At 41.5% G+C, this 27959-nt stretch overlaps 1 protein-coding gene across 18 annotated transcripts in view; it reads left to right on the forward strand.

The window, feature by feature from the left end:
• Window positions 1–27959, forward strand: part of DLGAP1 (DLG associated protein 1) — an 885205-nt gene that overhangs the window by 566858 nt on the left and 290388 nt on the right. Inside the window, exon 1 of one of the 18 annotated variants that reach the window (XM_053206122.1) lies at window positions 21584–22184. The exons of the other annotated variants lie outside the window; for them this stretch is intronic. Within the exon in view, the coding sequence (XP_053062097.1) occupies window positions 22134–22184 (51 nt within the window). The 5' untranslated portion in view covers window positions 21584–22133. Of the gene's footprint in view, window positions 1–21583; window positions 22185–27959 lie in introns of those variants that run through there. 18 annotated transcript variants of the gene reach the window in all.

Consider the following 27959-nt stretch of genomic DNA (forward strand, 5'->3'; position numbering starts at 1 on the left):
GCTGTGGCAGCTTGTCTACGAGGGGGCTCTAGCCACTTGCCTCCCGTAACGACTCATCCAGGTTTTCCGAGGAGTGTTCCCAGCGGAGCAACTTTGAGAAGTGGGAGTTCCTCTGCTAGCAGTGACAACAGGCCCTGGTCCGTCTGTCTTCCTTGCTCATGCCCAAAGTCCCAGATTAATCCTCCCCACCCTCTGAAGCCAGCTACACAAAGGCCACCTACCAGCCAAACTGTTCTACATGCACACTGGTCTGACCTGTGGCCCCTCCGGCAGTCAATAGATACAGAGAGTGGCGCTCCTTTAAAGTTCCATTAAAAATCCCAGCTGCTTATAATCTCTGGAGAAGTCATGTCTTTTCTTCTTCTTCTTCTTTCCTCAACTAGTACAAGTTAAGCGGGCTCTTTGGTAACTCAGGGGGTGTCGGTGAAAGTAACTGTCATTTGTTTGCAAATGAAACCTAAGCTTTCTGAAAATGATTCCCCTGTAAGAATCTTTCCCCCGTAACACTCCTCCAGCCTTCTAGTTGATTTTAGATAGTTTCCTGTTCTCCCACCTCTTGGAAGTGTTCCATGGCACGCTGAGCAGACACTTTTCGTCAAAAAAAAAAAAAAAAGCCTATAAATAGCTGATTTTCCTGCTTGCTGCCTTCTCTTGAAGGCTTTCATAAAGGAGGTGAAACAAATCCACCAAAAACAAGAACCCTCTGTGAGGGGTGTGTGGTGAGGCTTATAAAAAATCAGATCCATAGGCCGAAAATTATCGTGTAGGTCGCCCTGCCATATTTGGCTTATGCAATCACTGCATAGAAAAAGAAACACTTTATTTCACGCCAGATGATCTCATGAACTGAACAATCGATCAAAAATGTCTCCTATGAGCTTTCATGCTTCTGTAAAAATACATATTTTGACTTTTCATGCTGCTTTAAAAAAAAAAATCCCAAAGCCAACTGTTATTTATTAGATTCCATGGGTAAATCGAGATAACCAATTCCTGCTCCACGGTAGGAAGTTGGAAACTACATCCTCATTTCTCCTCCAGACTGACCTTGCTTGTCCTCTGTGCCCTGTCTTCATAAATATCACCCCATCTCCCAGAGTGATATTATGGATCTCCCTAGAAGACCGTTCGCATGCTAGGCAAGACCTTAATAACGTCCTTCGCCGATCTTACTGCAGTAACCCTCGGAAATCAGATATGTGAGGTTAATTGTACTGCTTCCTACTTTTCACACACACACCCCATCCCCTGCATCCTACTGAGCAGAGAGAATGGGGCTTAGCTGTGTTTTCTCCTGTTCCTTTCTTTTCCTTCTTCTCTTTCTTCCTTTCTTGTCTTTTCTTCCCCAATTTTTTTAGGTAGCTATTATGTAACTGGGAATGGGAGACGACCCCAAAATCACACTTACAAGGAGGAAACTGAGGCCTAGAGAAACTAACTGGCACTCTCATGGCTCTTCAGTTGTAGAGAGCAGTCCAGAAGCAGGGAGGCAAAGCAAGTCTTCCTGAGTTCCTCTTACCCCGTGTGTTAGCGCTCCTCAACCACGTAGCACGAGGCATTCATTTGTCTTGGTATTCTGGACGCTGGAGAAACTCTGCTGCCTGCCCCGCCCCTCCTTTTCCCACTCCAGGCACTGGGTCTAATTTGGTTGTGGTTTAGTCTGCTGCTAGAGTTTCTGGAGAGTGCATCTCGTTGTGCCTTTCTTCCTTACCAACTCCCAGTGAGCACACACAGTCGATAGAAGCAGGTGTCAGAAAGAACTTCAACGGCCAGTTAGCCCAGGGCTTTTTATGCTTTTGACCCATGGGCTCCCTTGTTCATAGACAGCAAACTTGATACAACCGTTTAAAACAGAAGCAAGAATAGGAAGATTCCAATCCAAATCCCTTCCCCCTCGATCCACTGTCCTGATAAAAGTCAAAACAATGTCAGGTAGCTATCCCAACATTGGGAAGTTTAATTAGCAGCGACAGCTCTCGCAGGCTGCAGTCTGGTGCCCCGCGCATGAAAACAACAGCTGATCGCGGCGCACCCAGAGCTCCCGATTGAGCCACACTTTCAAATCACTTCTTGGCTTTTTAACCCTAACCCTCATACCTTCTTCCTCATCTGTGACCCAGAGAGAGGAACTGACATTTTGAAGAACACACAGGGCCCTTGATTCCTTTCCACAGCACCAAACTGAGCATCTTCTCATGTTCAGTACCTGCCAGATATGCTTCCATGTGATAATGAATGATGGCAATGAGAAGATGAAGGAGAAGGTGAAGGAGGAAAGGGACCATAATTTACTGAGAAAGTTCTATCGGCCTATGCTTAATATATATTGCCCTTATTTCTCAAAGTTACTGGGGTAACTTCTCAGACCTGCATTACATACAAAATGGGGGTAATTAATTTGCTCAAGATTATCCCACTAGTAAGGGACATAACAGAGATTTAAGCCCTGCTCTGATTCCAAAATCTGTTCACTTTCCAGCATATCATCCTGCCTCTAAACTTTGTGACTATGCCCTTTGTTCTTTTCCTGGAGGGTTGTTTCTTCACGAGCGTCTCTTTTAATACCAATTTTAAAAATGATCAACTAATGATGAAAACACAGATTCTATCTTTATGATTGGGTATAAATATAAGTCTAGTTTGGAAAGTGGCCATGTTAGAGAGCAAGGAACATGTGAGATTTGTTTACAAAGTCAGATATATAAATTGCTAAATTGTAGTAGCACAGTATCATTTCATGTAACTGGAAAATCGTACCTCAATCCATGAAACAGCCATCTCTCAAGGCTGTTTTGATGAATCATTTGTTTCAACAGGAAACAACACTACTGATCCCTTGAGACTGCCAACATGATTGTAGTTAATGGTGTTGTTAGTAACACTGTAAAGCTATGTCCAAATAAATGTGGTATGAAATGCCCATTTAATATCCTCTGCTTGCTTTAATGTAGGGATGTTTGCTTCCATAAGACGTAATTTCACTGAAATGATGAGGAAATGAACTAGGAATCCCCAAACCCAATTCCTCTATAAGTCACTGTGACTTTACATTTTGTCCTTTTGGGAGACCGGAGTGATATTTCTCAGGTGTATTGTGAGCCAGAATTCTGCTTGGTGCACGAGCTCCATGTATCCCAGATCGTTAACTAAATCTTTAAGAAGTTCACTAGTTTTACTATTTGTCAAACTACTACTCTAGATCTCAAGGAAAAGGTAAGTTTCTCTAAAGGTCTACCTTTAGAACGCTTCTTAATTACCTATGAGCATATCACTGAATTAAGGGAGTCATATAATATACAATGCAAAGCACTCATGTACCACCTTAGGGGTGGCTGCGTATATCCAAGAAACATATGCTGTTAGGGTATGTTAGTAGAGTTTAAACTAAATTCTTATAATAGGTAACAATACAGAGGGGTCAGACTTCAGAAATGCATCAGGATAAAAGGTGCCATCCTCAGTTATGAACTTGGAAGTCAATGTAGTCTGTATTCTCCCACTTCTCAGCTCATTTTGGATTTCTCCTCATGTACATGTATCTCACTGCAGGCAATTCAGTGTTCTAGCAAGCCCTTACTTCATGCACTTTCCTCTTTGTTTAAGCCCAGATGAAGTTCATTTAAAGTAATGGATACAGTCTTAATATATTCTGCAGCCTCCACTTTCTCTTGGTTCAGTATTTTCCAAAATACCCCCAGACGTAAGAATGAAATGTTAATTATTCACTTAATGGGGACTTGTAAGAAATGAATTCACTAAAATTAAACCATGCCAATTTAATTTCATTTAATTAGATTAATGGATGAATAGAATGTAGTGTTGGATTTCTCAGCTCCAACCAAGAGCTCCACCCAACTATCAAAATATGTAGTCCTATGTATTATCTAGATCACAGGTGTATAATAAAAATTTTTGTTAAGTGATTTAATAGAACTGCCATTTTCAACAAGGTTTTCCTTCAACCAAGACCTATTTGCCAACTGTGTGACCCAGACTGAAATCTGGAAGAGGGGCCTAGATAAACATGGGAAAGGAAAGACCACTTTGGGGAAAGGAACAGTACAGATAAGATGGCAGTCCACCCAGCTGGTGAAAATAGGTAAATGGAGGACAGGATTTAGTCTCTAGTGGAGAAGATGATATAGAATAATTTTTTTTTCCTAAAATACTCACATTTCCCAAAGATGAAGGAGATGGTTTACCCTGGAGGCCAAACCCCAAACAATTTAACTCTCTGGGCAGCAATTTTAAGGATGAGCAATGGCATGAGAATAAGAAAGAACAGGGGAAGACACCCCAGAGGGGCACAGGAGGCATCAGACACCAACCAGGCTGAGCCCAACAACCAGGCTGCTGGCCCCAGAGGCAGTAGGGCTGCCCAGGCCTTGGAGAAGAAATCTGGACAGAGAGCAGAGCACTGGTGGAGAGGGAGGGCATCCTCACAGCCATCCTGCCTCTTGTGCTCAGCTCAGCCACAGGCCAGCACAATGGGATCTCCAAGATTATGTGGCTGGCAGTGCAACACTGTGCACCCAGAGAACTGAGATGCAGGTAGGGCTACCCTTGGAGACCTAAAGTTCACAGGCACAAGAGGAGCCCCGGAGAGAGCATATCAAGAGATGTCTCCAGGGAATAATGAACGGGTATATTACACCAAAACCCATCTGTATCCCCAGGACGTACACCTGAAGATGCTACTGTTAAGAGTAGGGAGACTTTTTTCCCAACAAAGGCATCAGATCCCAAGTTAGGAGAAGAGCTTCTTAAACACGTGTGACGATGGGGCTCCTGGGTCTCGGGCTCAGGAGATTAAGCATCTGACTCTCGGTTTTGGCTCAGGTCACGGCCTTGTGGTTGGTGAGTTCAAGCCCCACACCAGGCTCTGTGCTGACGGTGTGGCCTACTTGGGATTCTCTCTCCCTCTCTCTCTCTCTCTTTCTCAAAATAAGTAAATAAACTTTTTTTTTTTTCTAATGTGTACTGAGAGGCTGGATCAACATGTCAGGAACAGGGGGAAGGAAATCCGAGTAGATGGCCCTTAGCGTTCCTTTTAAATCACATGGTCTAGTTCTCTACTGTCCAACATGGTAGCCACTAGCCACAGGTGGCTATTTAAATTTACATTAATTAAAGTTAAATAACACAAAATTCAGTTCCTCAGTCACAATAGCCACATTGCTAGTGCTCAGCAGTCTGGTGTTTACCCTATGGGACAAACAGATATAAAACATTCCCATCATGGTGGAAAATGCTATTGGACAACATTGCTCTAGTTGGTTTTTTTGTCTGTTTTAATGTAATGACTTCTACTAGACTTGGGCTTTGCCAAGAGAAGGTAATGTCCTGTTGTGATACCTCCTTGCTTAGAGGTGCCAGAACCGGCCAATCCCGTCCCATTATGACCAGATGGGCGCAGGGAGGCACAGGGAGTGAGGGCTGTCCTGCGTGAGCGCTGTCCTCCACTTACTCACTATGTGGCATTAAGTAAGCCACTTCCACTCATCGTCTAGCTCTTCCTCCTTTGTAAAATACTTACCACGTGGAGTTATTTTGAGGAGTAAATTCTATAAAGGAGCTCGTTTTCAGTAAGGAAAACCAACTTTTCGCTAGAAACGTGACATCTAGTCTGGGATTTCACCCAGAGTTCACCTACCGTTTATTAGTCACTCGTTATGGGTGGGGCATTGTGCTGGGCACGTCACACAGTTTCCCTTGACCTTCCCCAGGCCCCCGGCGCTATCCCATCCAGGACCTTACTCTGCTCCTACTCTCCATTTTGTACTGACTCACCATTAGCCCACCAGGCAGCACCTAGAATAATATTTCCACGCACACTCTTGGAGCTGTGGGCTGAAGCTCTCTCTCAGACAAAGCAAAACTTTTCTCCTACTCACATGTATTTGTAAACTATGACGTTTTGGCACCTCTAGGAGCTGCATCTGGGTGCAAATAGATCCAGAAGTTGACAATGCATAGTAATATGTGCTACAGCCAGTTACACAGCTGGTACCAGTCAGGCTCCCCGGTTTGTATCCTGGCTGCACGTGGGGCACTCCTCACCTTCTTCCGCCTTTGATCAAAGGGCAAGAGCTTTCGGGAGAGTCCCTTGGAGTATTCGTATCACCGTGAGTTATCAGGACAGTGTTTACTTTAACCCCATTCATCAATGGGGCACCTGGGTGGCTCAGTCGGTTAAGCATCCGACTTCTGACTTCATGATCTCACGGCTTGTGAGTTCGAGCCCCGCGTCGGGCTCTGTGCTGACAGCTCAGAGCCTGGAGCCTCTTCAGATTCTGTGCCTTTCTCTCTCTCTCTTTCTCTCTCTCTCTCTCTCTGCCCCTTCCCCGCTCACACTCTCTGTCTCTCAAAAGTAAATAAACATTAAAAAAAAAAATTTAACCCCATTCATCAAGATGAGTCTGACTCTCACACCTTCCCACTGCATACTAAAAAAATAATGTGCCAATTTATGGGTGTCGAGACTTGTGCACACCATTCTAAATTATAAATATAATTACCTATTTAGATAATAGGCAGGAGTCTCATGGAACAATAACCACAATGTACTTTTTAAAGTAGTTTTCTGTTTTGAGGGACCTGGCATTACCTGAAAAAATACGCTGTCTCGCCTCATTTGTTTCTTTGCCAAACATCAAGAGCCCTATTTTGCCATATTGCTCTCTGAAAACAAGTGTTCTTTGGCCATCTTCGGGGCCTGGAAAGAAAGATTGCTTCAGCCCAGCAGGCCAGAAAAGTGCCATGGGTGGCAGGCCGGTCGGAATGCTTGCTTTCCAGAAAAGGCCTTTCTGGAAAAGCTTCCTAAGGCAGAACTCCTTGATGCAGACCCTGAGAGGAAGAGGGTTTCCAGGCCAGGAGCATCTGTGGGTCATGGGGCTGAGGCAGCCCGGCAGAACAGAGGAATAGTTTGGCTGATGGCTGAAGTAATCCTACCTTGAGAAGACCCCTTGGTGGGGTGGAGGGCTGGGTCGGGGGTTAAGGAGAACTCAAATGAAGAAAGGCAGGACACACCCATCCACGTACTTTAAGTGTTCTTAGCCTGGGTCTGTGGACATTGAGACTATGCAAGAATGTACCCTAAGGGGCAGTGAACTCCAGAACTTAAAAAACCAAAGAGGAGAGCTGTTTGTGTTCATCCTGCTTGGGAGAAAAGTCCCAGGTTTTATCATGTCTCCAAAAGAGATAAAGAGTCGCTAACAAGTATAAGTTACTATATCATAAAAATTGAGTAAAACTGAGTAAAAACTTAAAATGCATGACTTTTCCTTTTTCCTTATAACAGTTCATTAGAAAAACCTCTTGGGGGCACCTGGGTGCCTTAGTCGGTCGAGTTTCCGACTTCAGCTGGGGTCATGATCTCGCGGTTTGTGGGTTCGAGCCCCGCAACAGGTTCTCGGCTGTCAATGGAGCCTGCTACAGATCCTCTGTCCTCCTCTCTTTCTGTCCCTCCCCCACTTAGGCGCTCTCTCTCTCTCTCTCTCTCTCTCTCTCTCTCTCAAAAATAAATAAACATTTAGAAAAGGAGAAGAAGAGAGAAAAAACTTTTTGATTTGAGGAATGTGCAGTTTTTAAAAAGTTGTTATTGTGGATGCACATTACCTGAGATAAGTAAGTCTTGTGTTGGAACTTAGAGATCCTATTACAAAGTTTGTAATAGGATTTATTGTAAAGGAGCTTTTCCTGAGTGATCAAGTAACAAAAAATAAGGATTTCCCATATGTAAGTTTGAAGCTGAGAGGAGAGAATTCAAAATTTTGTAAAAACAGCACCTACTCTCACAGTCTAGTGGAACTGTAGACAGTTAGATAAATACAATTCAGAGCGAAGTTAGAGGCATAGATACTTGAACAAAGAATATGGGGGCTTAATAGGAAGAAGCATTTCAAGCTGGGGTTTAGAAAGAAAGGATAGAGAAGAAAGACTTCTCCCTTTGAAATGCTTTCTCTCTGGAGCTTTGGAGCCAGAGAGCTGTGCTCCAACCCTGTGTTTACTGATCGTGCAATTTTGAGTGAGTATTTTAAATGCTCAGGTTCTCTGTAACATGGAGATAATAACAATACCTATCACATAGGGGGGTTGAGAGGATTAAGTGAGTTAATGTAATGTAAAAAGTGTAGAACACTGCTTGGAAAAGGGACATTATGTAATGCCCCAATCCGTGCTGTGATTTGCATTAAGCCTAAATACTTGGTGGGAGCAACGTGAACTGAAACAAGAGAACAGACTTAAAGGCACGGCAGAAATCTTGCTGTTAGAGATCACAATGTCATTTAGCCAGGTTTTTGATGAAATCCTAAGTGTTTTAGTTTCCTGTCCCTGCTCTAACCAGTCACCACAAACCTCGTGGCTTAAAATAACACACCCTTATTATCCTATAGTTCTGGAGATCACAAGTCGGAAATGGATCTCACCGAGCCAACGTCAGAATCTGGTCAGTAGGGCTGTGTTCCTTCTGGAGGTTCTAGGGGGGAATCCATTGTCCTGACTTTTCCAGCTTCTGGAGGCTTGCCGACATTCCTTCACTCCTGGCTACGTCTTCAGTCTTCAAAGCCTGCAATGGCATCACTGCTCTTGGCTTCTGTGGTCAGGTCTCCTCCTCCGACTCTCCTTGCCCCTCTCTTTCCCTTTCAAAGACCCTTGTAGTTATGTTGGGCCCACCCAGGCAACCGAGGATAATCTCCCCCCATCTCAGGATCGTGAACTTTATCACATCTGCGAAGTCCCTTTTGCCACGTAAGGTAACATCTGCACAAATCCCGTGGAGTAAGACGTGACCATCTTCAGGGAGCCGTGATCCTGCCTGCCGCACAGTCTGCCACCTAAGACACGATATATTTCTTAAACTTAACCGTTTTTTAAACTTTGTATGAAAAGTGCATGAAATCCTCCAGCCCGTGCGTTATCAGCTAAATGAGATCACTGTATACATGCAGTATTCCCCAGATAGTTCTTTTATATGGAGATAGAGCGCTCAATTTTTGTGTCTGTTACATTATTTTAAACTATTAGATCATTTAGACTATGAAGCTATGTTAGTCTATTTTAAACTATTTAAACTATTTTTAACTGTTGGGGCTAGCTTCCTCTTTGCCTGTGAATTCCATATTTGCTGCTTCTTTTTCATTTAAAATGCTTATTATTCCCTACAGTAAAACACCAATTCTTTATACACTTGAAATCTTCTTCCAATATCCATAAATGTAAACGCGTACATTTTATACATTTGCAATGAACGCATTACACATATTTTTGCCTTTTGTGGCACATGGTACAATTTTTTTTAGTCTTTATATATTTTTGAGAGACAGAGTGTGAGGGCGAGGGGAAGCGGGGGGATCTATCAGCACAGAGCCCAACGCAGGGCTCCAACTCACAAACCACAAGTTCATGACCTGAGCCGAAGTCTGACACTCAATGACTGAGCCACCCAGGCGCCCCCATGATACAATTTTTTATTTCAAACACTGTGAGCACTAAGTATATGTTAGGCCCTCTGTTAAGGACTAGGAATACAAAGTTGAAAAGACATGACTCCTGGCCTCAAGGGGCTCTTACTGTAGTGGAAGGGGGTGGGATACTGATGATAAGAATTTTAAAAAGGAGAAAACACTATTAAAATATATAGAATTGCCTAGATTTGGATATTGAATGACTGAAGTGTCAGGAAAGAAAGAGTAGAAATGATGACCAATCTATGGTTTGAAAAATTGGGTGCATGTCATTACCTCCAATTGGGACAGGATAATGGCGGCGGGAGGGGGGCGCAATGGGAGGAGCGGCGGAATAAGTTTAGATGGAGAAGATGATTTTGTTCTAGACATTTTGAATAGATAATCTGTCTGCAGAATATCCAGTTTAAGATGTCCCATAGGCAAACATTCATTTATTCAAATATTACTTGGGAGGTTCTTACAATAATCCAGACGAGAGATGACTGTGGTTCAGACTAAGGTAGAAGCAATAAAGATAGAGGGACTTCAAGATAATCCTTCTACCTGGCCTTACAGGTGTCAGGTTGGTCAAAAATCCTCAGGTGAGGAAGATGGAGAAGTGGAGGCAGCTGAATGTATGATTCTGGAGTTCAGGAAGATGTCAAGATCAGGGAAAGTTTCATCCAGGTTATCACATAGAAGGTCGAGCCAAGTTTGAGAGTGAATGAGATCACATTGGAGCACGTGTAAGTTAGAAGATGAAGCAGTACAGGCCGGTTTCCTGGGCTACACAGACATTAAATCACAGACGTGAAGCCAAGGGAAGCAATAATAAAGAGCCAGAAAGATAGAAAAGATAAAAAGGAAATCAAAACAGCATGGAAGCAAAGGGAGAAGGGGATTTCAAGAAAGGGAAAGTTCAGCAAGGTCAGCTACCAAAGAGTGGTCAAGTCAGGCAAGGAATAAAAAGTCTACGGATGAATCTGGCAATTAGGAACTAACTATTGGATGTGCCAGTAGTTTCCCCAAAGCGATAGAATAAATATAATTTTGTATACGTTTGTATGCATACGAATGCTTATCGTTTTAATAAATGCTTATTATTTTTTTTAATTTTTTTTAACATTTATTTATTTTTGAGACAGAGAGAGAGACAGAGAGAGAGAGAGAGCATGAACAGGGGAGGGTCAGAGAAAGAGGGAGACACAGAATCCGAAACAGGCTCCAGGCTCTGAGCTGTCAGCACAGAGCCCGACGCGGGGCTCGAACCCACAGACTGGGAGATCATGACCTGAGCTGAGGTCGGACGCTTAACCGACTGAGCCACCCAGGCGCCCCAAATGCTTATTATTTTTAACGTCACTCATTTTAATGAAAATATGCATAGCTATTGACGTATGCTAATACACCATGGTCAGAATATCCATGTCTCTGTTATTTAGCGTTTGAATTTTTGTTCAGTTTTTCACCGTTATGAATAATGCCATAAGTATCTTTTTCAATAAGATGTGGGAGCTTTTTTTCTTGTTAGCCTTTCCACATGTTATGCACTGTTCTTCGATTCAAAACCAGAAGTACAAGCAACTCTTAGTATCTTAAGATCATCTAAGTATTCTAATTTGGAATAATTATTCTGCGGAGACTTTCACTCCGTCATTTTCAGATGGAGATAATCACAAATGTCTGGACTACTGTCTAACCTCGAGTGCACACTTCTAAAATGAGCATCTCCTTAGCAACTACATGCTGAAACCCTCTTTATGCAGCAGTATAACATACAATAATCTGCACCCGAATCCCTTTTCTGTCTCTACAACTGCAACCAATTTAACACCCATTTGTAATAGGTTTCTTCACTTTCAAATGACTAAAGTAATTTCCCACCTATTAGCTATTTTTGTTGACCTCACTTCACTAGAGATCCTCAATCTGAGTTTTATTTTAGCAATCACAATTCTCTCATCTAATTAACAAAAAAATTGGGCCATTGCCTCAGTGGCCTGCATCCAACCTTATTTTGACTGGCAATTTTCTAATAATATCTCGCTGTCCTTTCCACCCCCATCCTTAGAGTAGTAGTTTTTATTTCATGGAGTTCATCCTCTCCCCAGTTCTCTTTGCCCCCATTCTCTTGTTTTTTTCTCTCTGTATCTCTTTTGTTTTTTTCTTTTCCTCTTCTTTATTTAGTAACATATCCAAATCTTTTACTGTTCCAAATGCCTCGGGGAGTATCAAATTATTTATTCAGTAGAAATTCCTAGAATTAGACTAGCCCAGCCAACGGGCATGCAAAATGTTAAGGATTTTTATACATATTACCCATTGGAGAAAGATTATCTGAATTTTCACCCAGTACCTGTGTCCATTCCTGACACCTTTGTAGAAGATTCTTCCCTCTTGCAACACAGATCCACCTCCTTTAGCCTGGATGTTAAGTGCGAGGTGAAGTAAATCAAATGACTCGTTTACCTGGCAATTCTTCAAACACTTAAGGATGTATTATTTGTCCCTAAGTCTTCATGGCTCGCTCTTCAAAAGACCTAGTTCCTTCATCAGTTCTCTGAGAACAGGACTATTCAGCATCCCAAGTGACAACTCCTATCTAGTTCCAAGAAAAGCAGCATCCCTCTTAACTTGTGGTATAGTTGTGTGAGCCACATTTCAGTTGAATTCGGACTTCACAGCGTCCACTGAAGATATCTGGACACGAACACTCTATCAGTGTGCTAGCTTGCCTGGCAGCCATGTCAACCTGTCTTACACTCAGGTAAAATCTGTGAGCCAGTTTTTCATAGAAAATCATGTTGACGTGTTTCTCCCACCCTGAACTGTGCACTTAAATGACTTGACGTTATGCAAACTACCATATGTATCTTTATTAAATGTCACCTTATAGGGGTGCCTGGGTGGCTCAATCGGCTGAGCCGCCATTCTTGATTTTGGCTCAGGTTGTGATCTCATGGTTCGTGGGATGGAGCCCCACATCGGACTCTGTGCTGAGCGTGGAGCCTGCTTAAGAGACTCTCTCCCTCTCTTTCTGCCCTTCCCCGACTCTCTCGGTCTCTTTTAAAATAAATAAATAAGCATTTAAAAAAAGGTCACCTCATAGATATGAATATGTCTTTCCAGGTTAGAGGTACCCCTCCCTGTTGTGCAAGTTGTGCACTATTCCAGGAAACACCATTTATATTGATAGTTACTTTGGTGTTATTTATTTCTTACTATAATTTTCCAGCAAATGCAGTAGAATCTTGAGGAAGGCATAGCTTGCTTCCAATGTACCTGCCATTGGACTACCAAAACGAATGTTTTTTTTCTGTCAAAATGGAGAATCTGAAATACAATCTAAATCTGAAATACAAGATTTAAAAAAATTTTTTTTCAACGTTTATTTATTTTTTTGGGACAGAGAGAGACAGAGCATGAACGGGGGAGGGGCAGAGAGAGAGGGAGACACAGAATCGGAAACAGGCTCCAGGCTCTGAGCCATCAGCCCAGAGCCCGACGCGGGGCTCGAACTCACGGACCGCGAGATCGTGACCTGGCTGAAGTCCGACGCTTAACCGACTGCGCCACCCAGGCGCCCCTGAAATACAATATTTTAAATGTTTTCCCAAGATGTGTTATATTGTAAATCTCATAAGTGTCTAATATATCATCATCGAAGTTGATAATTAAAAAATGTTCAGAATAGGGCCCAAAACAGAGGCTTATGCATTCAACTGCAGACCATCCTACGGTTTTTCATGAAATGATTTCTATACCATATAGGGAAAATCATTCAACCAGTTATAAATCTCATATCCAGTCTATACTTCCTTATTATGTTTAAAAGTTTTTCATTTTGTTAAATGATACCAATCTGTTCTTTGTACCTGTGAGCTCATTTCTTTTTAAAAAATCAGGGGCACCTGGGTGGCTCAGTCGGTTAAACATCCAACTTCAGTTCAGGTCATGATATCACCATTTGTGAGTTCAAGTCCCACATGGGGCTCTGTGCTGACAGCTCAGAGCCTGGAGCCTGCTTCGGGTTCTGTGTCTCCCTCCATCTCTGCCCCTCCCCCCTGCTCACACTCTGTCTCTCTCTCTCTCATTCTCTCTGTCTCTCAAAAATAAACATTAAAAAAAATTTTTTTCATCAAGCATTACGGGGGAGGTTTATAAAGTTAATATATATTTATTGGGGAGATTTTTTTTTAACTACGTAAGAAAATAAAGATCCTAGAAATCATCCAGAGATAATCACTGTGAATCTTGTTGCTATTCTTTTAAAAATACTGATAATATGGAGCAATCTCTGAATAAACTCACCGAAGAGAAAAAAAGAAAGCATCAAATAAACACCATTAGGGGTGTAGAAAAGAACAAGGATACAGGAGATATTAAATCTATCCCATGAACAGAACAGAAACAGACTTCATACCAATATATTGAAAACAAGTGGATAATCTTAGAAAACTAAATTCGTCAAAATGTAATAAAAACAGAAACCATATCCATGGCAGTTTAAGAAATTAACACATTAACTTAAAATTTACTCAGAAAAAAAAAAGACCAGACCCAAAGGTTCTAGGAAACTTGCAAGGTAGGGGTAATCCCTGTTATATAAAAATTCTTCTGGAGATCTGAACAAAAAAAGATGCCAAGTTCATCAAATTCATTTTAGGATTTAGTATAATCTTAGACAAAGGCAGTTTGAAAAAGGAAACTTTTAATGCAATTTGTTTATAATGAACTTGATGTAAAAATTCTTTAAGTTTATTTATTTATTTTGAGAGAGAGAGAGAGAGCGTGCGCACAAGCGGGGGAAGGGCAGAGAGAGAGAGAGGAAGAGAGAATCCCAAGCACGTTCCACCTAGGTCAGCACAGAGCCTGACACGGGGCTCAATCTCACAAACTGTGGGATCCTGACCTGAGCTGAAATCAAGAGTCAGACACTTACCCAGGCGCTTCTGATGCAAAAATTCTCAATAAATATTTCAACAAAATTAAATAATTATAAACAATGTAAAATAACATGACCAGACGGGATTTATTTGGTAATGAGAGGAAAGCTTAACATTAGAAAAGATACATACTTCACAGCATTAGGAAATTAAAGGAAAAAACTACATGATTATCTTAATGTATGCATAAATTATATTTTGTAATATTCAACAGCTACTAATGATTGAATTAAAAATTATGACAAATTAGAAATAGAAAAAAATGCTTAAAGTGTGTCTGACAGGAACTTTGTGTAATGTTGGATCATCCCTTTTAAATCCGTGAAGAAGGTGGATTTCTTCTAAAATGTACTGAACTAGGTTTTGGCCAGTTATTTCTATTTCTACTTTTATTTTTATTATGTGTAACTGAAATGTAACATTACATTTGTCTCAGGTGTACCACATAATGATTTCAGATTTATATCTATCGTGAAATGATCACCGCCTAAGTCTGATTAACAGTCATCATCACACATGATTACAAAAAAAAAAAAAAAACGTTTTTCTTGGGATGAAAACTTTCACGATCTAGTCTCTTAGCAACTTTCAAATATGCATTGCAGTATTATTAACTATAGTTACCCTGCTGTACATTACATTCCCAGGACTTAGGTATTTTACAACTGGAAGTGTGTACAATTGATCTTTAACAATTGCATCCACCCCCAACCCTCCGCCCCTGGCAACCACCGATCTGTTCTCTGTATCCAGGAGCTCGCTTTTGGGTTGTTTTTGTTTTGTTTTGTTTTTTTAGATTTCGAAATCCATCCATGCTGTTACAAATGGCAGGATTTCCTTCTTTCTATGGCCAGGTAATATTCCATTATATGTGCACCACATCTCCTTTATCCATTCATCCACCAGGGGACACCGATGTCGTTTCCATATCTTGGCAATTATAGATAATGCTGCACTGAACATGGGAATGTTAGCGATTGGTTCTTTGCTGACATTTTTCTGTTGACATCATGCCTGTCTATAGCTTGTTCCCTATTATTTTCCCCCTAGAAAGGCTCATTTGAGCAATATAACCCAAATTCCTGCCTGTTCAAAGCCATGTTTTCACTTGAGTCTTTATACTTGAAGGAGAGCTTGACTGGATAGAAAATTCTTGGCTTCTGCTTTCTGGGCTTGATATCTTATAGATAGATACTGCTCTCCTATGTTCTGAGGTTAAGTGTTTCTGTGGGTTATCTGATCTCAACCTCCTTTTTTCTCCTTCAACCTGAATTTTATCTTTCTGCCCAACTGCCTAAAGGGTTGTTTCCAATAGGTTCTCTGAGATATGTCTTTATGTTGATCATTCTGAATGGCTTGTCACTGATAAAATGGGTACCTTTTCATTAAATCAAGTTGAGCCTTTTTTTTATTTCAGCAAAACTTCATTGAATTATATTTTAAGTTAATTATTTTATGCTATTACTTTGATTTTCTTCTTCAGAATTACAGCCATCCTTATGTTGGATAGATTTCCTTGCTTCTCTAATCCTTCTCTTTTTATCACCACTTCCCTGCTCTTTTCCGTTTTTATCTTTCCTGTCCCTTCATTTACCTTCCTTTCCTTCAGTTCTGCCTGTTCCTATGTCACATCCTCCAGCTGTCTACAAGCAACCTTTTCTGGTATTCTCATTTCTTCCCTGAGTGTTTATAATTCTTCTTTGTGATCTTCTTTTATAGCTGTAATTGCTTCATTAATTATGTTTTGAATTTGGGGTATGTTTCCAATCTTTGTGGCAACATCTTTTCCCAGTGCATTTATATTATTTACTCTTTTTTATATTCTTTTTTTTTTAATGTTTATTTTTGAGAGAGAGCACACGTGCATGCAAGCAGGGGAGAGGCAAAGAGAAAGAGGAGACAGAGAATCTGAAGCAGGCTCCACACTGTCAGCACAAAGCCCGACGTGGGGCTCAAACCCACAAACTGTGAGATCATGACCTGAGCCTAAATCAAGAGTCAGATGCCCAACCAACTGAGCCACCCAGGCGCCCCTTTTTTATATTCTCTATAGTACCTGTATGTGTATTCCTTTTATGTGACTCCTATCTGAATGAGTTATATTTTCCTAGAGAATCAGAAGGTTCCTTCAGAGGGAATGGTGGGCAGTAGCTTCCCAAGAACCAAGGGCTGCCTTTGCTGTTGCTACAGTGTAAACCGTTTCTTTATAATATGATGCATCTATGGAGTCACACATCCTCCAACTCTCAGACCAAACCTAGTTCTTGTCTCCTTCAATTACTTCACACGGATGACCTCACAGGCTGCCTGTTATATGGGGACACAAAGGATACAGTCATCTTGAGAAAGAATTGTTCTGGCCCTTAATGAAAGTTGCCCACTTATACTCCACCACCTACGTTAGTTCCAGATCTTTCCACGGCTTTCCTTTCACACTGAGGTCCTCACTTTGGACGACTGTGTATTTGACGGAGCTCTGCTGCATCCAGGTCCCCCTCATGCCTCTAATTTACCTGCCACATTATTGTGACTTCCCTCCTTGGCTTTCCGCTGGACTCCGACTTTGGAGTTGGCGCATTTTCTGCCGGTTTTGCTGAAAATATGATTTGTGGGCTTCTCTTCGTTTTGTTGTGCTGCTGTTTTTGTTCTTTGGAATGGATTCCAGGAGGAGAAGGGAGAAAAAATTCAGTTTCTGTGAAAACCAGTCCTGTTAATATTTAGAAATATTTTCCTGCTCTTTTCTTTCTGCAAAAATGAGTTTGCATAAGAAAGCTCAGAGCATGTGTTTACCTATCGACCAAGGTGCTTTCCTAACATAAAAATAAAAGCAAAGCACGGTCAGCTTTTCTTACTAACTTCTTCATAAACCCGGGCCGTTTCTCTTCGTGCTCAGAGACCTACTATTTAACAGCCTATTCTAGGATGATGTTGCCTTGTAAGTTCAAGCCTATCAAGCTGTTATCTCTTGGATGATTTAAAAGCCTTCTCTATCTTTGTCTTTTGCTACTGCACTTTCTTGAACAATCTTTAAGATTAGCTACCTGGATTCTGGGGTCCTACCAAAAGTTCTTTGAGTACATAAAGATATCATTTGCCTGGGCACAAAAACTTAAGCTGAGTGTTTTCAGGTGTGTCCTCTTTTTTTTTTTTTAATTTTTTCTAATGTTCATTATTTATTTTTGAGAGAGAGAGAGAGACAGAGTGCAAGAGGGGGAGGGACAGAGAGAGAGAGAGAGAGAGAGACGGAGACACAGAACCCAAACCAGGCTCCAGGCTCCGGGCTGTCAGCACAGAGCCTGATGCGAGGCTGGAACACATGAACTGTGAGATCATGACCTGAGCCTAAGTCGGACACTCAACCGACTGAGCCACCCAGGCACCCCTAGGTGTGTCCTCTTTTTAAAAAGGAAAATGTCCTTATTGAGAAAATCAATTTATTAATCTATTAATCTAGTAAATCTTATGATATTTTAAATTAACATCCTGCATGCTAATTTTCTAAGCAAAAGGCATGTGTTTGACTAATAGTGGATCTTCATGCAGTGGTGACATCAGAGCCATGTTGACCAGGGAAAAAGAGAATGATCCGATTTTATAATGAAGAAGAATAGCCCTGACTCCCAACACAGAACACATGCTTTAAATTATTTTGCTACTAGCAATTATACTGTCATCACCCTCTCACCACAGCCTGCCAACTTCAGAGCTCTTTCCTTTATTCATTCAAGAAATATTTATTAAATGCCTACTGTTGCCAGGCCCTGTGTAGTTGCAAAGGATACAGTGATGATCAGAAACAGACATGATCCCTACTCTCATGCTCCTTATTGTCAGTGGGGAAACAAATATTACTAAAATCGACTGCACAAATAAATTTAAATTTACTACTATGGCAAGGGCTCCTGATGAACTGTGGTGGGAGCTGTCCCTTGTCTGCAGTCAGGGCTGCCCTTTCCTTTAGTGGGAAGAATTGGCAGAAACGAGCTTCCCACAGGACTAGGGCCCCTACGGATTCTAAGGGATTGGGCAACTGGTATTTCTTAACACTACATAAACATCTTGCACCTAAGATAAGACTGCTGGGTCCCTAACGCCCAGAATGCTTATTCCCTGCCTTTCCTCCATGCAATGCATTCCTCTTACTTGTCTTTTTAGGAGAGTGACCAATGGGATGTAGATCTCTCCATAGTTTGTTTAACTAAGAAACTCAATGGAAGCCAAGTCTCTTCAAAGATACCAAGAATGTAGTGGCCCATGCACCTTCTGAGCCCACCGCTCACAAGTAAAAACCTATCCCAAGGGACCACTTTGCTCAGTACCTGTGAAGGAGATTATGATACTCTAATAACTATGGACAGAACTTCAGAGAAGCACGCCCTAGGAAGTGATGACTGAGATTAGGTCTGAAGGAAGAACTAGTCAATTAGACTATGAATGAAGGGAATCATGCAAAGGCAGGAAGAAACAAAAGGGTCAGAGATAAATCTAGTGTGGCTGGGTCACCAAGATAGTGCAAGAGGAGGTTGGGAAGATATGCAGCACTATATCATTCAAGGCCCTGGGGTTGTGTTTAAATTTTGAATCTTTATATTCTCACTGTTGTGTGGAGGAGGGTAGAAGTAGGGAAAGCTGACATTCGCTTTGCCTTCTGAAAACATCCCTTTAGATGGAGTGAAACAATAAGAAACGTGGAAGAAGCCACGAAAGGTAAAATATACATCCCAAGTGAAAGATCCTGGCGGCTGGGACTAGGGTGGAGATGGTGATATTGAGGCAAAAGTTGGATAATTTCCAGAGATTCCAAATCTATAGGACTTGGTGATGCAGAGGGAGAAGGAAGTGTCCAGAACGGGACCTATGTTTCTGACTTGCATGGAAGATGGTGTTTCCATTCCCTCAAGTGGGGACTCTGGTAGAGCTTCAGTCAGGAGTGGGCAGGGGAGCCGGGAGGAGAAAATGAGCTTGATTTGGATGCTCCTGTGGATGACATGCTGTAAAGTATCTAAGTGAATGTGTCAAGGACCTGAAGCTCCTATGGGAAAGCGGGAATGAAAATGTAAATTTATGAGTCATCTGCATACAAGACGTTTTCCTGGAATCCAAACTTCTCTTCCCCATGCTTCTTCTTCTACATGTACCATCTTGTAGATCATTTTCTTTGATAGAGAAAATGGGAGAGCTTGAGAGCTTGATGTTTTGTCCTCTTCCTCCCTCCTCCCCACTGCTGCTCCTCCTCTTCCTCCTCCTTCATCATCATCTGTTATACCATTATACCATCTGGACCAAGGCTTGGGATTATCTTTGTTCTTCTATTTGTTCCAGTTTATATCTTTTTAAAAGGCCTCTTCTTAAAATTGTTTTTGGATTTTTTTCCTTTAATTTTTTTTGTGTTTTTTTTTGGTTTTTAGTTTTTGGTTTTGTCTGTTTTGTTTTTTTGTTTTGTTTCATTTTTTTAGTAGGCTCCATGTCCAATGTGGAGCCCAATGTGGGGCTTGAACTCACGACCCTGAGCTGAAATCAAGAGCCAGATTCTTAGCCAACTGAGCCACCCAGGTGCCCCCATCTTGGTGCAATTCTTATAGATGCTCATCACTTACCTGTATTCATCCTTGATGGAAAACTCATCTCTCGTGTATGAAACAAGTTCCTTTAATGGGAACACTTCAAAACCCTCCTTGTACAATCTTTCTTGCTTTTTATTCTCATCTAGGTCATTTGATATCATCTCAACAGAATTAAGAGTTGTGATCCTGTTTTCCCTCTTGAATCATCTGCCCTTATTCATCAAAAGCAAGTCTGTCCCTATTCTCCTTCTATTTTTTCCTTTTCCTCTTTCTTCTCTTTTTCCTCCTCTTCCTTTATTGTCATCCTCCCCCTCTCCTTCCTCTTCCCCTTACTCTCTCTGATTTGGGGACGTTTTTTCTTTATTGAAAATTAGCCATGACTAAACATCAACACAAATGGTCCCTTTGGTCAGGTCTATAGCTCATGAATCCCCAAGGGTTTCCTACATTTGGCATTATCCTCAGTCTCCCCCCGCCCCATTTCTCCCCATCTACTTTCTGCAGAATTTACTTTATATGACTAATTCTCATCATTACAAACACTATATGGCAGTGTTTCCATGGCAAATTAATAATTTTATTAATATGTTTATTGACATATAATTTACCAACCATAAGATTCCCTTATTAAAAATATAGAATTTAATGGTTTTAGTATATCCACAGCGTTGTGCAAACATCATCACAACCTAAGATATGGACATTTTCACCACCTCAATAAGAAACTCTATTTATTAGCATTCCCTTCCCCGTACTGCTACCCTGTGCCCAGGGTGACCACGAATCCACTTTCTATCTCCATAGATTCTGCTTATTCTGAGCATTTTATATACATAGTATCATACAAGATGTAATCTTTTGTGACTAGCTTTTTCAATCAGCCTACTATTTTCAAGATTCATCCATGTTATAGCATATATCAACACTTAATTTATTTTTAATGCCAAATAATATTCCATTGTGTAGATATACCACATATTTTTAACCATTCACCAGCTGATGGAAATTAGGGTTGTTTCCATTTCTTGGCTCTTGTGCATAATGGTGCTATCAACATTTGTGTACAAACTTTTGTGTGGACACATGTTTTCATTTCTCTTGGATATTGAAGTATGAGTCATATGGTAACTCTGCTTCACATTTTGAGGCAAATCAATCACTTAATTATTGCTTTTCCTTTATCATTGCTCACTAGAGGCGGCTATGTTCTCACTAATTCAGGAGAGGAGAGTTTTAGGGTCTGGTTTTGCAAGGTGACAAAGACAAGAAAGGTTTCAAAGTCTTTAAGCTAAAATTACTTTGCTCAGTCATGTTGCCCTTGTCTGTTGATAATCTTGGACTTGTCTGGCTGTTATGATGGCACATTTTACTTGTTAAAGCTGGATTTTAATAAATGTTCAAATTCTGTGAAGTAAAACACCTGGGAGAGGACACTGATTGCAGTGTCCTTCCTTTGCCCATCTGGGAAGGAGACGTACTCTTGTGTTTGCCCAAGGGTTTCTGAAACCGGTTTAATTGGTTTGAAGAAAATTAAGGAATTATTAAAGAATATGACTTATTTTAGGTGAATTTGATATTCAGAAGACAGGTATCTATTCTTATTTTACTGTTGGAACCCTAACGTCTCTGTCTGCATTAGCTATTAGAATGTTGTATCCAATTTATATGTGTCTGTATACTTATCTTCAAAACTGTAAAATGCATCTGTCTTTCCATCGCTAGTCAGACAAGCTGGTATTCCTTTTTTAGAAAATTGCGGAGATCACTCCCCCATGTGTATTTCTCCTTGACAGAATACACATTAGCCACTGTGTGTGCTGCAAAGTGAGCCAATAGCCTAAGAATCTACCGAGATAATGAAAGATAGCAATGTAATTTTGCTGGGATGGTGAGTGTGCAAGACTCTACAACTGCTATGCAAAACTGCATGGGCTTTAAAAATCTACACTGTTTACTTAAGTGTTATTCTTTCGTTATAAGATTTGATTTCATTAGTATCTTCATATGAATGAAAATGTAAAGTTGCAAGTCTAGAGTTGTGAGCCATGGCCAACCACTCCGCACCTCCCAAGTTCTGTGTTTACTGCCTTACTCACCCACTTTGCGTCGGCAAATCATAGAGAGGAGCTAACTGCTCTCAGCTGCACTATACCAAATCAAAGCTGAGATGAATAATGAACTTAATTTTCCATAAAGACATTCTGTTTGGCATTTCAGCTAATAAGGTAAGCTAATGGCAATTCTGGGCTCTGGAAAAGAAAATGAATAGTCTCTTTGTGTTTGATTTCTGTGCTAATCCATAATTTTTCTTTTAACATGCTGGAGTGAATTTCATGTTTCACGATGTGTGTGAATTTGGGATGAACAGTTTTATAAAGCGTACCCCCGATGCACCCTTTTTGGTTTATTAGGTTGCTTATGGTACCAGAGGGGCTAAGGGAGAAATCCAGCTTTTTTAGTAAGAATGACATCTCTATAATAATATTTTTATCATCTATAGTGCAAAATGAATTTACTAAAAAAGCAGAATACTTAGATGCAGCAAAGACAGACAAAATTATTTTAGCACTGCTTATTGAATATATTTGGCATGATATATTGTAAATTGATGTTGAATGTGCTCTAGAGAAAGCAGAATGCATACATCATGTTGGTTTCTGCGTCTTTTATTTCTAAGTACATGTTATTCTAGAGAAGGTAGTAATTTTCAATTGCTAAAATTATTCCACAGCTTCGGGGTAGGTGGGTTTTATTTTGTAAGGTTGTATTTTTAAAAGAGCAGCATAATGGTAATGTGGATTTTCGTCATGATTACTTTCTTGATTTACCATGGCTGCAATGACTTCGGTCCATGTGGAAAATGTGATTGTTTATTCACTAAAGTTCATGGGACTAAAAACCATCAGACCTCTCTGAGCCTTTCATTGCTACCTTGGCTACTGTATATCAAAAATAAGAAGGATGAAACAATTACCTGGTTGGCTTAGCTTTTTGGGATACAGATTTTCGGTGCTTAACAGTGAGATTTTCATTTTAGTCAGTGCCTAGCACAAACTAACAAAAACTTAGCAAGATGGGGAAGAAATGATCACCTTTTCTTTTTTAGAAGACCAACAGAAATGAAGAATACAATTAAGATTTATGTTTTCTGGGCTCACTGCCATGTCACCTGAAAAATCAGAGACTCTATTCTCTCAAAGTAGGTGACCTCAAAAGAGGTTTCCGAAGTCCTATGCAAAACAGCCAAAGGAGGTGGGAAGTTTTGGAGAAATGAAAAGGAAATGTTTCTCCCATTCCTACTGTTCCAATCTGCCCATTCTGTTTTTGCGCATGGGAAACGGGCTGTGGGCACCAGATATTTTTGTTTTCTGGAAATCTTTAAACATCACAATCAGACTTTTATAGAAAATGAAGAACTTTTATCCTTCCTCCCTTTAAAATGTTCACGATATCCATTTTCCCTTGAAGTTTAAACAGGATGCTAGTTGGCGCACCACTGACTGCTACCAATGACTCGGTCCCCTGACAGGTCACCCATGTTCCACCTACAAATTTAGGCATTTCTTTTGAAAAGCCTCTAATTTAGTAAACCTATGAGAAGTCAGAGTGTGGCATTTTTGTCTATCACGGTACATTTTTCAGAACACCAAGACAGACATATGTTACTCTTCATACTTCAAAGTTTTAAAATATGTTCAATTTCACGGCTATTCTCTATTTGCAGAACTCTGTTGGAAGCTTCAATATGGTGGATTGTTTTGGATTTGTAAGGTGTTCGTTTTCTTTTCCTCTTTTTTCCCTTTCCCTCTCACGCCCCATCACTCCAGACCATTCTTGGCTGCCCCACACCCACGCACTGTTTTGCTTCCTTAATTCTGATTCCCCTTCTCCTCGGTTTCACTGGTCCAGAACCTCTGCATTGCACTGTGTCTATTTTTTTTTTATTTTTGTTAATGTTTATTTATTTTTTGAGAGAGAGAGCATGAGCTGGGAGGGCAAAGAAAGAGGGAGACAGAATCCGAAGCAGGCTCCAGGCTCTGAGCTGTCTTCATAGAGCCTGACGTGGGGCTCGAACTCATGACCTGAGCCAAAGTCGGACGCTTAACCGACTGAGCCACCCAGGTGCCCCACACTGTGTCTATTTTAAAGTTGGAAGAAACAAACCAGAAAGCAAACTTTTGTAACCACCAGGTTGTTGTTTTCTAGTCCCTGTCATTTGTAAACTAAGAAAAGCTTCATACCAGCACACTTGTTTATCTGCTATTGCTGTCTAAAACCATCCTGATGGTGAAAATGTGCAAGGCTGTTCGACTAGCATCCTTTCCAGGATTCCTTTTTCCACAGTGGTCAGCCCACTCGTGCTTCAAGATGAGATGCAAAGTTGTTAGTCCTTTCAGACCTTCTTAGCGATGCCAACTGCAAGACATGTGTTATTTACAGGCTCACATGTTAACTCTCTGTGCTTGTTAATTTATTAAGGAGAAAATCTAGTGCAAACAGCACCACCACCTTCCCTACACTCACGCACACACACGCGTGTGCATACACTTAGCAAAGACAGCAGAGCAGCTATCTACCAGGGACGCTAGTAACTGAAGCAGTGGCATTGTCACAGATGGCCCCCATCATAAGAAGTTCTTGGCACTGTGGCAAGGAAGCCTGAGCAGGAGGCAGCAAACAGATTTGTTCCCAAATACACGTGAAACCCATTCTTGGGGACGATCAGGATTAAGTGGAGGAGGAGCAAAGACGAGAGAGGACTAAAATATCACCAGACTTGGTTATTAATTGTTAACCTTACCGCATTTATGCTCACAGGCTGGGGGACCCCAGGATATCTGTGTTATAAAAAATAAAGGCATTACTCCAGACCTATCACCTCTAAAACTGGGCTCAGTATCTTTCCTACAAGCCTCCTTATTCTGTGTTTCCTACCCCTGTAAATAGCACCACTATCTACCCATTATTTTCAACCCAGAAACACGGGGGAAAACTTTGATTTTTTTTCCCCTCTACCTCACCCCCACATCTCGGAGGCAGGCTCACAAAAGTCGGTTGAATGAATGAATGAATGAATGGGTGGTTGGATTCATCCCCAAGTCCCGTGAATTTAATTTCTATTCACTTCTCTCCATTCTCTCTGCCACTATCCTAGTTAAATCATTATCGTTTCTCACCTGGATGATTACAAATACCTCCTAAGTGGTCTTCCCACCTCTGGTTTTCCATTAATCTAGTCATTTGTATACTAGCTCACATAATCTTTCTAAAATGCAGAGAGAATCACTGAATCTTCTGCTTATCAATCTTCAGTGGGTCCTCCTTACCCTTGGGACAAAAAGTCCACCTCCTTACCATGACTTACAGGGTGTGACGTAATCAGGGAACTTTTTCCTTCACAGCCTCTCTTCTTCACATTCCCTGTGTTTTTGCACTTCAGTCCTCCCTGAACTACTTTTAACTTTCTCATAGGTGCTGTGTTGTCCTGCTCAGGGCCTTTGCACGAGCTGCTTCCTCTTTGGTCTCTTCTATCCATCCAGCTCAAACTCCTTTCTTCTCTACTTAGCCCCTTTTCAACTTTCTCGTCTGGTCTGAGACAGCACTTCCTCCAGGAAGCCCTTTCTGACTGGCCAGATTTGAACCCACTCCCCTCTCCCCATCATTCTCACAGCATTATTTCCGTACCATGCTTCTGCTATTTTATGCCAGATTGCCTATTCCACAAGCCTATCGGTTCTGTGAAGGTAGATAGCCAGTCTCTTAGTCACATCTGTGGCCACGAACAAGTGAAAGTAAATTCCATCTGAACACATGAATAAATACTTGGACTCCTCAACAAGCTTTATTACCCTTTGTTCTGATGAGGATGCAGAAACCGAATGCAGTGTTTCTTTGTTACCCATTCCTACAAAGTCCTGTGCTACAGCAGTTCACATAAATTCTTCCATCTTCTCGTTCTTATTCCCATTTTATAAATGAGGCCACTGAGGCTTAAGTTGCCATAAATAACCCTGATATTAAGGCATGGGCCGCTCATTGTGATGCTAGGGGTCAGCTCTTTCTATTCTCCACATGGCCCACTACATCCATAGGACGAGAAAACATTTTAATCTTAAAAATAACTAATAGATAAAGGGCGCCTGGGTGGCTCAGTCGGTTAAGCGTCCAACTTTGGCTCAGGTCATGATCTCATGGTTCGTGAGTTTGAGCCCCGCAGCGGGCTCTGTGCTGACAGCTCGGAGTCTGGAACCTGCTTCGGATTCTGTGACTCCCTCTCTGCCCCTCCCCCCCACCCCTGCCCATCTCTCTCAAAACTAAATAAAAACATTTAAAAATGTTTTTTAAATGAATAATAGATTGATCACTGGGCTTTTGACCTCCATTAGTCTGCTCTGAATGTAGATTTTCCTTATTGTTAATCTGAAAGTACCTTTCTTTGTGCCATATTCTTTATTCTCAAGGTTTTTTCTGCAGGCCCTCTGTCTACAGCGTTTTCTGCCTTTCTTGCTCTCTCCATAGTGAGAGTCACTGGACCTCTCATTTCTGTTTCATTTCCATTTGTCCTTTTTTGGGGGGGACTACTTTAATACTTTTATTAAAGGTCATAAAAGTATCCAAGAAGATCAATAAATGTGATACAATGATATATATCCTAATATGAAGAACTTTCTTTCAGTACCTTGCTTTGCTTCACAATAGTCTATTGTCCTTTTCAGCACGGATCCCCCCCCCCCCACCCCAGTCCTGCTCCCTGATTACTCTCTCCAGAGCACTTTTGCCTGACCTCAGTTATTCCTTAATGTTTGTCAGCCGCAGCCTGATGTCAGACTACCTACGAGGCTTCCACTGGCCTTTCATGGGAAAAGCAAATTACTGCTTGTTACCCACCCAGCTGCTTAATTAGCAGTATTCTCTGTGGAAGAAACATCTAGAAGTACAGCTAGAGAGGGAACATATACCGCGGCGTCTGGGAAATGATCCATGTTGTGCTGACCATGACAGCCTGTGGTCCCCGAGATCCAACACCCGGATGCCCAGTCACAGAATGGGAGAGACGATAAAGCAGTGTGTGCACAGCAAATGCTTTCACGTTGGACAGACCTAAGTATGAATCCTCTTTCTACCGTGTTTCTATCCAGTAGCCTTGAGCAAGTCCACGAACTTTCCTGTGCCTCAGTTCCTTCATCTGTAAGACAGAGGTCATAATGGTGTCTACCTCAGCAGAGTAAAATCTCACCATGATGACAGTGTTGGTGGTTGACATAGATAGATGGAAAAATAGCCCAGATATGCCCATGTCTTAGTCCCAGGAAATTGTGGCTGTTACCTTATGTGGCAAATGTGACTTTACAGATGTGATTAGTCAAGGATGTTTGGAAGTGGAGATTATCCTGGGCTATCTGGGTGGGCCCTAAGTGGAGTCACGAGCGTCCTTGTAAGAGAGAGGCAGACAGAGATCTGAATGCAGAAGAAGGCCATGTGGCCGTGGAAGCAGAAGAGAGATTTAAAGATGCTCTGATGCTGGTTTTGAAGACAGAGGGCAGTGCCTTGAGCTGAGCAATACAAGGAACGCAGCCCTAGAAGATGGAAAGGCAAGGAAAGGGAGTCTCCCGTAGAGCTGCTGGAGGGAGCTCAGCCCCGCCCAGAACCTGGTCTCCACTCAGCTCTGGCTCCAGAGCTGTTAGAGAATAAATGCGAGTGAGTCGTTTTAAGCCACTGAGCTTGGGATCATTTGAAACAGCAGCCTCAGGAAACTAACACAATGGTGATATTTTGGGAAATGCAAGATGACTCCGAGTGAGCTGATAACATAAGAAAAGTGACATTACGCAGGCTGATGATGGGGTGGAGAGGCCCTCTAGTTTGAAAGGTGTGGTGGGAGGTATCACGGCGCCTGCTGTGTGTTAGAGGGAGGCCAGAAGTAAAAGGGCAAGGGGTGAAGCCATGTGCAGGGATTTTAGACGCAAACAGAAGCACGGAGAAGGGAGGGCCGGACGGTG

Source organism: Acinonyx jubatus, chromosome D3 (assembly GCF_027475565.1).
Source record: "Acinonyx jubatus isolate Ajub_Pintada_27869175 chromosome D3, VMU_Ajub_asm_v1.0, whole genome shotgun sequence".
In the NCBI taxonomy this organism is placed as follows: Eukaryota; Metazoa; Chordata; class Mammalia; order Carnivora; family Felidae; genus Acinonyx; species Acinonyx jubatus.